This window comes from Mobula birostris, chromosome 7 (genome assembly GCF_030028105.1).
Source record: "Mobula birostris isolate sMobBir1 chromosome 7, sMobBir1.hap1, whole genome shotgun sequence".
Classification (NCBI taxonomy): domain Eukaryota; kingdom Metazoa; phylum Chordata; class Chondrichthyes; order Myliobatiformes; family Myliobatidae; genus Mobula; species Mobula birostris.
In genome coordinates, this window is record NC_092376.1 from 71,747,429 (window position 1) to 71,763,531 (window position 16,103).

Here is a 16,103-nt window from a genome sequence, read left to right on the forward strand (position 1 = left end):
CCTTCACCCAATCGCGCGCATGCGCGCACATATATATATATATATACACAAACCTACACTTCACCCTCCCATCTTTGACCATCCTAGTATCCTATTCCTGTTTATTCGTCATATTGTATAAAAAAACCCCTGTACCCCTTAAAAACGCTAAAAATACCCGGACGTGCTCTCTCACCCATGCCCAGCAACCCTTTTAATGTGAATTCCTGCATCCCCAACTCCCTTAATTTATTTCTCATCATCTCTCTCTGTATCCCATACTTCCTGCAACTCAGAACTACATGTTCTACTGACTCCTCTTCCTGACATTCCTCACACAATCCTGTCTGGTGTTTCCCCATCATTTTCAATGTTTTGTTTAATGCACAATGCCCCAGCCTTAACCTGGTCCACACAATTTCCTCTGTTCTGTTTCCATTACCTACCCTAGTAACTGCAACATTCTTTTGTATTTGATATAAATGCCTCCCTTTCCCCTCCCTGTCCCATCTTTCTTGCCACATTCGGTTGACTTTTTCCCAGATTACACACTTAACCTCTGCTTTACTGATACTAATGTGCATTTCCACATTTTCTTTCTTTAACGCCCTCTTTGCCAACTCATCCACCCTCTCATTCCCCTTCACCCCTACATGTGCTGGAACCCATAGAAATTTTACCTGACCTCCCTGATTTGCACTTCTTGTAACTAACTGAAGAACTTCATAAAGTACATCTTGCCGACTGTTTGTGTGAAAAGACCTTAAACTTGCTAGAACTGAGGATGAATCTGAACATATCAATGCTTTGGCTTGTCTGGCTTTCTGCACCCATTGCAACGCAATCAACACTGCCAGCATCTCCACTGTAAACACCCCTAACTTATTAGATGTTCTTCTGCTGATTCCAATTTCTTTTGCTGGTATTACCACCCCAAACCCTGTCACTCCTGTTTCAGGTTCCTTCGCACCATCCGTATAAATGTGAGTATAATCACTATACTTTTCCATCACATGACAGTTAAATGCATTTACCAAATCTGTTTTATATCTTTCTTTCCTTTTTACCTCTAACAAATGCCAGTCTATGTCAGGCCATACAAGCTTCCATGGAGCTACAACCGGATAAACTACTGATGGACTTATCCTCAGATCAAACACTCCACATTCTTTCCTGATATCATTCCCTACCCAACTAAAGGTATCCCTCTGAAACCTCCCATTTTCCCAGCACTCCTGCAACACTCCCTTAGTAGGGTGAGAATCATTGTGCCCCTGCAAGTTAGCCCAGGAGTTTGCCATCAGGTGATAAGTCAATCCAGGTGAAGGGGATGATAGGTAGGTTGCGGTGGGGAGTGGGAATGATATGAGAAGCTGAGAGGTGATAGGTGGAAAAGGCAAAGGGGTGAAGGAGATGGAATCTGATAGGCTAGGACAGTGAGCCATATGATAAAGGGAAGGAGGTGAGGAAGCAGAGGGAAAAAGCTGAAGGTGATGGCAGTTCATGAGGGTAGGGTAGAGGAAAAGAGATGGGCAATGGGCCCAAGGGATAAGGAAAAACAAAGGGGAGGGGTGCAAAAGGGTGGGGTTATCAAAGTTAGAGAAATTGATACTGATGCTATTTTGTTCAAGACTACCAAGATGGATATGAAATGTTGTTCTTCTAATGTGTTTCTAACCTCAATTTGGCAAAAGAGGAGGCAGCGGACAGATATGTCAGTGTTGAAGTGAGAAATGGAATTAAAATTGCTGGCCATTGGGAGATCCTGGCTGTTATGGTAGAAGAAGAAATTCCCTGATCTGCGTTTGGTTTCTTCAATGTACAGGAAGCTATAGCAGGAGCACCAGATGGTAAATGATTGATCATTTCACGTCTGTAGTGCCTGCTCCCCGACCCGAATGGTATTAGTCATAGTCATAGTCATACTTTATTGATCCCAGGGGAAATTGGTTTTTGTTACAGTTGCACCATAAATAATAAATAGTAATAGAACCATAAATAGTTAAATAGTAAAATGTAAATTATGCCAGTAAATTATGAAATAAGTCCAGGACCTGCCTATTGGTTCAGGGTGTCTGACCCTCCAAGGGAGGAGTTGCAAAGTTTGAGGGAGGCAGTGTAGTGGCAGGTGTAAGAGTTAGTCTGGTTGCAGGGATAAGTGTCTGGAGGTGGATCAGTGGGGAGGTAATGTAACAGTTCAAATTGTCTGGTTCCATCAGTCTTCACCATTCTCTCCAGAGAACATGGAGATGAGTTCTTAAGGGTTTAGCTGCCAGAGTAGGCATAAGTAAGTTCACTGGAGGGAAAGTCCATTTCATTTTCACCAATCTCATTGCTCTCTGCAGTGTTAAAATAATGCCAATTGTACTATGCTTACGGAGGAGTTGTATCTCCATTCCTTCCATTGTGCTGTATGATACCACCGCAATAGTATTGATTCATTAGAAAGTCAAATTCGATTATCCATGGTGTACTGAAAGCATATAGAAGCAGGTTCCGCCACAACTTGTAACTTGATGACCTATGCTTTCTCTGCCTACACTGTCAAGGTGGAGCGTGGATATTTCTTTCCACAGATGCTTCCAGTTGCTATGGGACCCGCTGCGGCGCGACACACGCTGTCTTGGCACTTATTTTAAATCACGGAAATGATGTCATTAAGCCATGGTCGTTATTAAATGGCGGCGAGCGACGGCTGCGGTCGAATTTTAAATCGGGGAGTTTTTGCTGGATGGAGGTTGGTTCTTCGACGTGTACTAAAATTACTAAAATTAATAAAGCATTGTGCGCGTAGGCTTCCTATAGATTGTTCTGTAAAAATTCTAGCGACACGTAGGCTAAACTGGCTGTATTCCTTATGTTGAGGCGGCGTGTCCACGGTGCTGTCCGGTGTGATGGTCTCTCTTGCAACAATAAAATCAAAGGAACGAATGATTTTAGACCCCCCCCCCCCCCGTTCTTAGCTTGACAGTGAAAGGAAGAATAGAGTAGAGAACGAGAGGATCAGTTCTGGGCCCGTGGTTAACTTGAGTGACTGGTGTTAGAAACGCTTAAGTTTACTCGTAGATGTAAATCTGATCTTGGTAAAGTGATTACACAGCTTCTCCCTTCTATGACCCAACGTTTTGTTTCTAATATAGAATTTTTTTTTACGGTTTTTGGGAGAAGTGGTATGATAGTAATTGCTTTAAAGAATGAATATTCTGTTAAACCGGCTGTGTAACATTTTCTTTTTTTGGGGTATGCATTCCCATTCTTGATCATCAACCCCTGCCTTGCTCTTTTTCTGAGCCTGTCCTTTATTTGTAAGCCCTTATTGATTTTCTAGCAGCATTGAATTCCAAGCACCAGCTCAGGCTATTTTGACCTTTGTGTTTCAAAAAAATTGTTGCATTAGTTGATCTACTGATTTGATTTCAGATATTTTAAATTCTCAGTATCAAAAAATAAATCTAATTTTGTTTCATCTGTGCATACACTGAAAAGAAGTAAATTAAAATACCAATGCAAGCGAGAGTTAAGGTCGGGATTAATTTGTAATATTTCTTTCCCTGAAAATCATTCCATTGTGCTATTAATCCATTTGGTTATTCTTCCACATCATTTGCTATGAAATGTATAAGTGCTGACTGATGATATTTGACCAAGATTGTTGACTTTGCATGCTTCATATCCATATCAGTAAGAAAAAAATACTAGTGGGGAAGATAATGGTTTTTGTCCTTGTCCCTCCCCCCCCCCAAAAAAAGTAAACAGGTCAACAATTGGCAACAACAATGAAGAGGGAATGTTTAAGGCTTTGATGAAGGACGATGTAAATCAGCTCTCTCCACAGATGCTACCTAATTTGAGTATCCCCAGAATTTTCTATTTTATTTTGTCAGCATATCAGCCTGCCATCAGTATTGCGGGACAAAATAGAGCTGTTTAGTCAAGTTGCTGAGAACGGAAGCTTTGATTAGTTAACTACCAAGACAGACAGATTTATGTTTATAAAGCTTTGTTTTTGAAAAATTCCTTGTATTTTGAAATTCCCAGAGTATAGACAAATGATAAATTGTTCCAAATAAAAAGGAGACATTTGGCAGGAAACTATAAGCCAGTTAGCATGACAGCCATTGGTGAAAATGTTTGGTAATAGCAGGATATTTGGATTTCCAAAAGCCTTTGGGTAGGGTTACACACATAAGAGCATGGGGTTAAGAGTGATACATTACTGTTCTGGAGGAGAGAAAGAGATTGACTCACTAACGGAATGTTGTGAAAAATGGGTGATTTTTGGATTGGAAATCTATTTATAAAAGGTATGCCACAGGGATCACTGTAATCCCATTTATCAAAGCACCTTTCCATTCAACTATAGGAAACCAATAGCTGTTCTGTTAACTCCTTTCATCCTCACAAACCACCCTCCACATAAAGCAGCAATTTACCTGCATTTGTTCCAATTTAATGTACTGCATTCTGTGCCCACAACATGATCCCCATTACTTTGTAAAAACCAAGTAACCAATTGGGTGACCATATTGTAGAACACAAGGAAAAAAAACACCAGCAGTATTTCCATAAGGCTGTGTCCTAACACCTTTCCTTATCTTCACATAGTGCTTAACTCCTTTTAGATAAATATTTCAAATTGTGATTGATTTGTATGAAAGAAAATTGAGACTGAATTAATTGCATTTGAGGGGAAATATGTCCTTGTTTCTTGAAGGAATTGCCCTATGTTGTAATAAAATTTTAAGCTAAATGCCATTGAATCTGTTGTGTGAAAACATTCAATCTGTGGTTGATATTTTGTACATAAACTATTCAAATAACGAGAAACAGAAATTTATTTCTAGATATTTTTCCAGTAGATATGAGAAAGATGAAAAGAAAAGTGGCCAAGTTGAGTGGCTTTCGTCTAAGTCCAAATGAAGAAGCACTTTTGATAAAGGAGGAGCACGAGAGGCGAAGGAGGTTAAGAATAAAACAGGTATGATCAATTAGGGATGCCAATCTGTTAGAAATCACTAATCTTTTCAAATAAAATGGAGAATAATGGCAATATTTCTATATTTGGTCCTTTTTGTGATGCATTTTAGGGTTATTAAAAATAATAATTTTCTCTTTAAATGTATGTGTTTTGTATTTAATAAAGCATGCAAGGATGGGACTGTGAAATCCAGATTTGAAATCAGCAGTAAAAACTGCCTTTAATGCTCTTATTCAACGTCTAAAGCCATTTTCAGTTAAGCCCGTTGTTGGCTCGTAGTTACCAGCTATGTGCTGTTGGATTCTATGCTGGTTTGAAGGCTAGCCCCTTTTGTTGGTGTTGCCTTCCTGTGGTTGCTCCCAGGAAGACAAGCTGGGTAGCCTTTGCACTGTGTGATATTTGGAACCGCTGCAGGCTATTCTTGCAGAAACATGTCTCCAGGTCAACATCCATGTGCCATCATTCTACAGGCCATGATGCTCAGGGACTTGGGCTACATTATTTTAAAATATTTTTTGTAACTTTTTTCTGCCATCATAATTGTATTTACTATATGTGCTGTGTGTAACTGTTGGTTCTATGTTTAGTACCTTGGCCCCAGAGGAACGCTGTTTCATTTAACTGTGTTCATGTTATGGTTAACTGACAACAAACTTGAAATAAAACTTACTTTGAATTTTAGCCTATGTGAAAAGATGCTTAGCGTTAACTTTGTGGCTGGTTATGGTACCAGATAAAAGCTTGATAATTGCAAGATTTCTGCGTTTAAAGCTTGTAGCAGTTGTAGCACACACAAAATGCTGGAGGGATTCAACAAGGGAGGCAGCATCTGTGGAAGGAAATTAAAGGTCTTCCCCTGAAATGTCAATTATTTATTCCCTGCCCGTGTGCTTTGCTCAAGATTTCCAGTATTTGCCAAATCTCTTGTTTTTGTAGCAGTTGTAAATGTATTTCCATTGTGCTTTTTCCTGCTGGTTCTGAAGAAGTGAAAGAAAATATATAATATTAAAATATATAATTGAGAATTATCTTCTCTAGTGATCCAATGCAATAGTGTTCCAATGTACTATACCACTTAGCTTAATAGTCTTGGTTGTGTTTTCATGTAATGAACAGACATATATTGTGACTATAGCTAAGATGATTACCTTTTAAGCTGCTACATTATTTATGATGCAGGTCAGAGAACAGGAGCGTTTCATTGCTGAGCAGATCCGGGAAAAAGTAAAGCAGTGTCGTAATCAACAACTTGAGCAACTGGCAAATGAGTTGAAGGCTGAATGGCAATTGGCACAAGGCGAAAAAACAAAGAGTCTAGAGAAGTTGTATCTTAGTAGTTTAAAGGCAGTTGGTGAAGGCCACAGACAAGCTCAAGAAAATGTAAGTAACTTCCTTTGTCTTTTATTTAGTGCTAATTTCACAAGCAGTCTGCAGAAGTTGGTTTGACATTTTGGCATTTTCCATCATGTGGGAAATGCTGATGAATGACTGGTGAATGTGAATACATCTAGTGCATTAAGCAGTTATCTCAAATCAGAATAAATGGCTAAAGTCATGTGTTTCTTCCCTTAAGTAGTCGCAAATAAAAAGGTTTTGGCTTGTAAAGGAACCATTGGTTTATGAAAGCTTTATGCGCGAGGACACGTTAACCTAAGGGTAGTGCTGCTTCCTGCTTTTTTGATATGGGACTTAAAATTTTAATCACTCCTCCTTGTGCTGACCTATCTCTAGCGACACACTCTTTTACTCCTCCCACATTTCAAAAATATGAATGAGAACATAAAGGCCTGGTTAGTAGGTTTGTAGAGAATACTAAAATAAGTCGTGATGTGAAGATGGTTATCAAGATTTACAGAGACAATTGGTGAAGTAGGCCGAAGAATGGAAAGCGAAGATTAATTGAGATTTGTGTGAGGTGTTGCAATTTGAGAAGACATGAAGGTAGGACTTTAAGAGTGAATAGTAAGGCCCAAGAAATATTGCAGACCAGAGAGAACTTTGAGTACAAGTACAATAGTTTCATGAAACTGCCATCGCAGTTAGACAGGGTGGTACAGAAGGCTTTTGGCATGCTAGCCTTCAATGGTCAGGGCATTGAGTGTAGAAATTGGGTTGTTATGTTGCAGTTATAAAAGATATTGATGAAGCTGCATTTGGAATGTCTTCAGTTTTGATCACCCTGCTTCAGGAAAAATATTAAAATATTAAAATGTACAGAGGAGATTTACAAGGACGGTAAATTGGCTTGTTGCTGTCACATGTACTGAGATACAGTGTAAAACTTGTCTTGCATACCAATCAATAGTTTAATCATTCAATAGTACCATTTAATATCAGAGAATGTATACAGTATACAACCTGGAATTCTTGTTCTTTGCAGACATCCATGAAAACAGAAGTGTCTCAAAGAATGAGTGACAGTAAAAACGTTAGAACCCTAAAGCCCTCCCTACTCCCTGCCCCACCCCCCACGCACAAGCAGCAAAAAAGCAATGACCCTTCCCTCCCCCACTTTAGCAAGAAAAAGCATCCGAACCCTCCATCTACCAACCAAGCAATAGCAAAGCCCCCAAGAAGGGCCATGACCTGCAGTACAACAAAAACTAATTGTTTATCTGATAATTTGACATACCACAGGCTCTCTCTCCCTAATGAAGGTTCAGAGTTGTCCCCCTTTCACAGTGAGGAGGGAGACCAACAACTCACTGATTTATGGTGTTAAAACCTGCCATGTCGCTTTTCCCACTGAGTTCTCTGACTCAAGAATTAGCAACAAACTCTTCCCTGACCAATGAGAGAAAGCGAATGAACATGCAATTTGCAGTGTACAGAACCCCTGATAACTGATCTGATGTTCCGTTTTCTCCAGCGTTGCTTCTGTCGGCAGCACTGGCATAGAATTGGCTTGTCCCCAGGGCTGCAAAGTCTTGGAAGCCCAAAGGTGCCGATTGATGAAACAGCTGGTTGACGAGCCCCGGGAGCAGGTCCCACCGCTGCAAAGAACCAAGGTTTGAGCATTGCTGTAGGTCAGGGTCTTCAACAGAACCCCATCCACCTTGAAGAGGAAAATGAAAGACATTAAGCTATTTCTGCAGATAAGCTCAAAGGAGTTGCTGTCAAGTGCCATGCAAATCAATTAATTGCAACAGTGCATAGAGGTAATGCAGGGTAAAACAATGTCTGTAATTGTAACACATTATTCTGCAAAGTACAGTGTAGGTAGACAATCAGGTGCAAGGTGCAATCATAATGAGATGGGTTGTGAGGTCAGGAGAACTAGGAACTGTTCAGTGTTATAACAGTGGGTGAGAAGATGTCCTTGAGTGGTATGTGCTTTCAGACTTTTGCATCTTCTGCCCAAAGGGAGAGGAAAGAAGAGAATACCTGCAGTGAGAAATCTCTTTGATTATGATGGCTGCTTTACTGAGGAGCATGAAGTATAGATAGTGTCTATGGAGGGGAGGTCCAAAAACATTCTCCTGTTCTATTCCTGTAACTCTACAAATTATTTCCCTCAAGTATCTATTAATTTTCCTTTTCAACAAATTTATTGTCTGCACTTTTACCACCCTTCTAAGCAATGGGTTCCAAGTAATTACCACTTACTATATGGGGGAAAGAAAGATCTTTCCTCACGTTCCCTGACACTGTTTTGCTCAGAATCTGGAATCTCTAATCCCTTTATCATCAGCCAGTGGGAACAGCACTTCTTTGCCTACACTTGTCACTGACATACCACTTTCAAATCTCCCTTTTTACTACAAGCTAAATAACCCCAATTTCTCAACCAAACATTTTCATTCCCTCTTGAATTCTTTTGTTGTGTTCATGCCAGCATCTTTACCTTGATTTTAAGTAATGTGCTCTGCTGATCTGTCTCATCAGAAACATTCTGATGCCAGTAGAAACATTGCTGTTTTGCAGCTCTTGTAAAACTTGTCATCAGACTGGTCAAGTGGTCATTTTCTTTCGCTATCTACCTAGCTGCGCATTGGCTTCCTTTATAATTTGTTGAACCTTACTTGCAAGTTTAGATGTGAGAGTGAGATACAGAGCGCATTAAACGAGATGCTGGAGGAACTTTGCAGGTTAGGCAACATTTGTGCAGGGAAATGATCCTTCATCTGTATTGAGAATGTTTGGGTCTTTAGGTTTATGATCCACATGAACTTCCTCATCTTTTTTTGATAACTTTAATCCAACAAAGCATTTTTTTTCTGCTCTCATTCAATCAACTGTGTAAATGCATCAATGCCAGTTTCTAAAACTGTTGTGCTACTAAGTTTCCATATTTTAGTCAGTGGGGTATTTTATCTGATGCTTGCATTTAAGACTTGTACTCCAAGTCTCTTGACAAGCCGCAGCACATTCTCAAGGTTAACATTTCATTATCTTCACTCTGGTCACATATCTTAAATCTATTTTTCCCCCCAGAAAAATAAATTCTAAAGTTTGTTTTTTTTTCTGAGGGCCTACTCTTAAGTTTATCTGAAACTTCCTAATTTCTATTCTTTCTACAATGATTGGTTTCAATGCATATCACAGTCTTGGCTGTTACAAACCCCATTTCCAGAAAAATTGGGATATTTTCCAAAATGCAATAAAAAGAAAAACCTGTGATATGTTAATTCACGTGAACCTTTATTTAACTGAAAGAGTACAAAGAAAAGATTTTCAATAGTTTTACTGACCAACTTAATTATATTTTGTAAACACACACAAATTTAGAATTTGATGGCTGCAACACACTCAACAAAAGTTGGGACAGAGGCATGTTTACCATTGTGTTACATCACCTTTCCTTTTAATAACACTTTTTAATCGTTTTGGAACGAGGATACTAATTGTAGTAGATTTGCAATTGGAAATTTTGTCCATTCTTGCTTGATATAAGACTTCAGCTGCTCAACAGTCCGTGGTCTCCGTTGTCTGATTCTCCTCTTCATGATGCGCCATACATTTTCAATAGGAGATAGATCTGGACTGGCAGCAGGCCAGTCAAGCACACGCACCCTGTGTCTACAAAACCACTCTGTTGTAGCCCGTGCAGAATGTGGTCTGGCATTGTCCTGCTGAAATAAGCATGGACGTCCCGGGAAGAGACGTCGCCTTGATGGCAACATATGTCTCTAAAATCCTAATATACACCTCAGAGTCAATGGTACCTTCACATACATGCAACTCACCCATGCTGTGGGCACTGATGCACCCCCATACCATCACATGCTGGCTTTTGCGCCTTTCGCTGATAACAATCTGGATGGTCGTTTTCATCTTTGACATGGAGAACTCGACGCCCGTTTTTTCCAAAAACTAGCTGAAATGTGGACTCATCTGACCACAGCACACGGTTCCACAGTCTTTCGGTCCATCTGAGATGAGCTCGGGCCCAGAGAACTTGCCGGTGTTCCTGCATAGAGTTGATGTATGGCTTCCTTCTTGCGTAATATAGTTTCAAGTTGCATTTCTGGATGCAGCGACGGACTGCGTTGAGTGACAATGGTTTTCCAAAGTACTCCTGAGCCCAGGTGGCTATAATTGTCACAGTAGCATGACAGTTTCTTAGGCAGTGCCGCCTGAGGGCTCGAAGATCACGCGCATTCAGCAGTGATTTCTGACCTTGCCCTTTCCGCACTGAGATGTCTCTGAATTCTCTGAATCTTTTCACAATATTATGTACTGTAGATGTTGAAAGACCTAAATTCTCTGCAATCTTGCATTGAGAAATGTTCCTTTTGAACTGACTAACAATTCTCTCACAAATTTTGGCACAAAGGGGTGAGCCACAATCCATCCTTGCTTGCAAAGACTGAGCCTTTGATGGATGCTACTTTTATACCAAGTCATGATACTTCACCTGCTATCAATTAACCTGCTTAATGTGGAGTCTTCCAAATCGGTGTTACTTGAATATTCTGTGCACTTTGCAATCTTATTTTAACTCTGTCCCAACTTTTGTTGAGTGTGTTGCAGCCATCAAATTCTAAATTTGTGTATGTTTACAAAATATAATTAAGTTGGTCAGTAGAACTATTGAAAATCTTTTCTTTGTACTTTTTTCAGTTAAATAAAGGTTCACGTGAATTAACATATCACAGATTTTTGTTTTTATTGCATTTTGGAAAATATCCCAACTTTTCTGGAAATGGGGTTTGTATTTATGCCTATCCAAAATCTTTCAACAGTATAGTAATGGATAGGTCATTTGGCTATGATGTTGTGTCAATTTATATTACATGTCCTTTTGTATCGATCATATCGCTTCATATTCATAGGTCTATCAAAAGCCATTTAAAATCAACCATACTGCCTGATTCCACGATCACCCCTAGTAGCCTATTCCAGATACCTGCCACTTTTGTACTCATCTTAATAACTTTACTTTCTTATTATTAAAACCATATCCTCCATCTGCCACTTTTCTGCCCATGTCTGTAACTGATCTATATGCCTCTGTTTCTTTGTCCTTTACACTGTCCATAACACCTCCAGTCTTGGTGTCATCTGTATACTTGCTATCATCTGATCTACATTTTCATCCAAATCATTGATGTATATAATAAACAACAAGGGTTCCTACACTGATCCTTTTGGAGCACCACTGGTCATGGGCCTCCAGTCAGAATATCAGGCTTTCACCCCTATTCTGATCTCTATGGCCAAGCTAGTCCTGAGTTCAAACTCGCAATTCACCCTGGATCCCATTCATCTTTACTTTCTACCATGAGGGACGTTATCAAATGCCTTAAAGCCCATGTATAGTAGATATTATCCATTGCCTTATCCTCATCTAGTTCCTGTAATCACCTTCTCAAAAAACTTAAGTTTGTTAGGTGTGACTTGCCCCGCATAAAGCCACGCTGACTGTTGCTAAGCAGGCCATGCCTTTCCAATAGTGTATAAATCCTGTCCTTCACTGTCCTCTCCAGTAGCTTATCTGTCACTGCCCTGAGGCTCCCTGATTGATAATTACAGGTGTCCCCCGCTTTCCGAGTGTTCTCTTTACGACATTTCACTTTTACGAAAGACCTACATTAGTACCTGTTTTCATTAATCCTCGAAAGAGGATTTTCGCTCTTACAAAAAAAATGCTCACTTTAAACTTGTGTTTACCCTGAGAAAGACTACCATGACCATGAAGCCTTGCATGGGCAGGTGTGTGCGCATGCGTGACGTGTGAATGCGTGTATGTGTGCGTGCGTGCACGTGCAAATGCATGATGTGCACGTGTGTACGTGCCGATTTTTTTTTTTCCCCCCGACAAATCGGTTTTGTCTCAAACTTCCCAATTCTGTTAAGTGAAACTACACTGCACATATATTATTTCTACTTTATATAGGCTGTGTATTTATCATATCATTCCTGCTTTTACTATATGTTAGTGTTATTTTAGGTTTTATGTGCTATTTGGTATGATTTGGTAGGTTATTTTTTGGGTCTGGTAACACTCAAAAAATTTTCCCTTATAAATGAATGGTAATTGCTTCTTCGCTTTATGCCATTCCGGTAACAAGCCTGCATTCTCTACATTCAGATAGCGGGGGAAACCTGTACCTGGATTATCTCTCCTTTCCTTGAAATAAGTAGCAACATTTGCTACTCTTCAGTCCTCTGGGACCTCGCCTTTGTCAGAGTTCAAGCAATCTCATCGCTTGCTGCTTTCAATGTTCTGCGATTATGTGCTATCAGGACCTAGGACCTGAGTAACAATGTCCAGCAATCAAGGGTGCATTCTCCTGGTGATGTGCAGGTGCATGCAATCCAGCCTGTCATTGCACTGCTCGTATGTGGGAGGGCAGCACCGATGGGCGAGACTGGGCCCCGGCCGAGTGCAGATGCCATGCTGTAACACTTCTATGTCTTTCACTTGGTTTGCAGCTGCAGGCAGGCCTGAGGCTTGAGACCTAGTCCCTGCTACAACTGAGGCTGCACAGCTCCCATGTCATCAGGCCCTCCACCAGACAAGGGTAACAGGCCTGCAGCAACGTGCATTATCACTGCCAACAGAATCTTGTGATTGCAAGTGAAATATCCGAGACAATCTCCCATGCTTGTAGTGCACCAACACTGATGCTTCCGAGTAACGGGCATCAACACTGTCTACAGCCAGGTCAGCTCCTCTTTACCCAAAGTGCCTTCTCTTTTCCCCACCCCCACCAACATCCTGGCCAGCCCATTCAAAATAATCACTATTTTGAATGGTGTGTACCCCTTCAGTACCAAGGAGGGGATACGTCCAGCTCATGGTGGGTTTAAAACAGTTTATTTTGTGTTTAGTGATCCACATTTAATTTGGATTAATAATTCTTGACATAGATTGAAAGCTCACAGAGGATTGTGAACTTGCAAAATCTTTCTAACCTGCAAAGGATTTCTTGCTTAGAAAGGATATTCAAGCTTCAAGAAATTTCCAAACGTATGTTTTTATTTTAGTTTATCAAGTTACTTATCAAGTTGCAGGTGAATTAATTGTCCTCAGAAACTGAAGACTGAGGAAAAAATTCTGTCTTCTCTGTCATTCAATTTTTTTTATCATTCTTAAAATTCTAACTGCTTTCTAACATTTATACATATTTCTCTACCAGGAAGGTATCATCTGTATATGATGGTTTTCAGTTATATTCTTAATTAAAATTAATTTCTTAATCTTCATCTTTGGTTTTTGTATATTATTGATTTTCACCACAGAGAATGTATGTCTTCCTCTATTTTTTTTCTTAAAATATACTTTCTTTGAAGGAGCCAGACTTGAAAATTCAATCAAAACAGGCAGCAGTTAACAGAGAAAAGGCTGAGAAAAGACATAGAGAAGCATTAAGGGAGTTGAAGCACCAAAGAGAAAAAGAACATGAAGTTCAAACCAGGTTTGCTTTTGCTTCTATAAATGCTGTGCATTAAAGTGTGCATTTCTGTCGACACTTCTCTTATGTGTATCAATCTCAAATCTCAAATAATCTTAAATATTCTGACTAAAATCTTTTAAGATAATTAATGTACTGAATAATACAGTGATGTATCTCCACATACTTTTGACTTTTATTTCTTTTGTGCTTTAGGATTGTGGTATGTATGTAAAGAGGTATGGGTGAGAATCCCAGAGCTCCAATCATTGAAATATTTTGTAACACTTTTAGTAGAACATTTCTTGCTTTTCATATTTTTTAATATGGTTGGAATTAATGGTAATTCCATTGTACATCACTGCAGTGACGAGGCAGGGTTTTCAGCTAAGTTCAGCTCTTTGTAACTGTGCTTGTGTTTGGTTGGAACATTAACTTTTGTGCAATAATCTGCTAAGTAAAGATGTAAATGTAAGATGCTGCGAATAAATTGAGACATTGTTCATGGTAGATTTGACTATTTCCAGTCTGCTGCAGTACAGAAAGGCTTATTAGGGAAGGAACCAGTATGTAAGAGAGGTTTGGACAGATTAATTTGGGGTGGTGGGGGTTTGCCATTTGAAGGTGATAGTCATTTTCATCTGCATGAAATCCTATGAGGAAATAATGGAGGTCCAGCAGATGAAAGTTGGCAAAAGGCATGAAGGAGTAGATAGGTAATCAGCTTGATGAGTCAAAGTGTAATTTTGTTTTACAAATAATGAAAATGATGATTTTGAGACAGGTAGTGCTGGCTTAGAAATGAACAGTAAGGACAAGATGGAAGCACTGATCATTAATGTTTGGAAGTAAAGAAGGCATCCATCTACCTTAGGCAGAAATTTTGGTTATACTTTCCAGCAGCGTTCTGAGTAGGATACTAATGCCTATGCTGCTCTTAGCCTGTTTGTTAAGAGTGTTACAGTTTGAAATCTGCAGCATTCACAGCCCTGTGCAGGGTAGAATTTGAGGCAGGTGCTGTCAAAGGTATGTGCATGTTCACTTTCTCTCCCTAAACCCCCCCCTCCATGAGTACATAAACTCTCTGTGTCTCTCATGATGTACTGTAATTCTACTAAATGATTTGTCAAACTGAAGTGATTAGACCCTCCCTTCCCCTCCCCATCATGCCTGAACTGCTGAAAAAGGAAAGAGATTTTATTTAGAGGTTCTGTGCGGAATAGGCCTTTCCGGTTCAATGAGTGCACCAGGCAGCAACCCACCTATTTAACCGTAGCCTAATCACAGGACAATTTACTATCACCAGTCAGCCTCCTAACATCTTTGGAATATGGGAGAAAGCTCAGACAGTATTGAGGAGAACTTACAACTCCTTACACATGAAATTGAACTTTGAATTCTGGAGTGCCGGAGACTTCCGGTAGAGCTCATGGAGTGAAGTCGTGCTCTTGACTTGCTCCATTACCTCTGAGTTTTTTTTTCTTATGATCAGCTATATTTAACTAACCATTAAGGCATCGACTTTTACAATAATCTGAAACAAATTGGGCTTTTTGATATTCAGATGCTTTTAAGGTCTGCTATGTCCAAGAACGGAAAAAATGGGAAAGACGGCAAACCTCCGGGTAGACCGAAAGGTACAGATCTCCCTCCGACTGAACCACCGTTGACTCTGAAAGCTATATCGGATTTAATTCAAAGGGAAATTTCAACCTCTATAACGGAGCTGATTCGTGCGGAAATTTCAATTAATTTCCAGAAAATTCCGGATTCAATCAATAAAATGCAAACATCTATCACGGAACATCAGTCGGCTATATCTAATCTTCCAAAATCCACGCAACAAAATGAACTCAAGATGGAGAAAATTGAAGAAACAATTACTTCAATGAAGAGAAAACTGAACTTTCTGACTTTTAAAAACTCTGACTTAGAATCCAGAATGTGACGGCAGAATATTCGAATTATTGGTGTTCGTGAAGCTGTTGAATCTGACAAACCTATAAAGTTTTTTTTCTCAACTTTTAAAAGATGCATTTCCTACCGTATTTCCTGACCAACCACCGTTACTGGATCGGGCTCACAGAGTTCCATCATGTTCGTCTAAGTCAGATAAACCTCGACATTTTACGTTTTCATTACTTTCAAGACAAGGAGAAACTGCTTCGATTTGTTCGATCTAAAGGTTATATTGACTTTTTGGATCTTCAGTTCCGATTTGTGGAGGACTTCAGCAAACAGATTCGGGATCAGCGGGTTCGTTACAGATCTGTGATGTCGGAACTCTACAAGATCGATTTAAAACC

The 16,103-nt window shown here is 39.7% G+C and overlaps 1 protein-coding gene across 9 annotated transcripts in view; it reads left to right on the plus strand.

Moving 5' to 3' along the window:
* The first annotated feature begins 2,630 nt into the window (after nt 1-2,630).
* Nucleotides 2,631-16,103, plus strand: part of cep295 (centrosomal protein 295) — a 102,021-nt gene continuing 88,548 nt past the window's right edge. For 8 of the 9 annotated variants that reach the window (XM_072263380.1, XM_072263385.1, XM_072263384.1 and 5 more), the window contains exons 1-4: nt 2,631-2,716; nt 4,836-4,957; nt 6,137-6,337; nt 13,697-13,821. In XM_072263380.1, coding sequence (XP_072119481.1) covers nt 4,841-4,957; nt 6,137-6,337; nt 13,697-13,821 — 443 coding nt within the window. In that variant the 5' untranslated portion in view covers nt 2,631-2,716; nt 4,836-4,840. The remainder of the gene's footprint in view (nt 2,717-4,835; nt 4,958-6,136; nt 6,338-13,696; nt 13,822-16,103) is intronic. The other variant, XM_072263381.1, reaches the window with a different exon arrangement.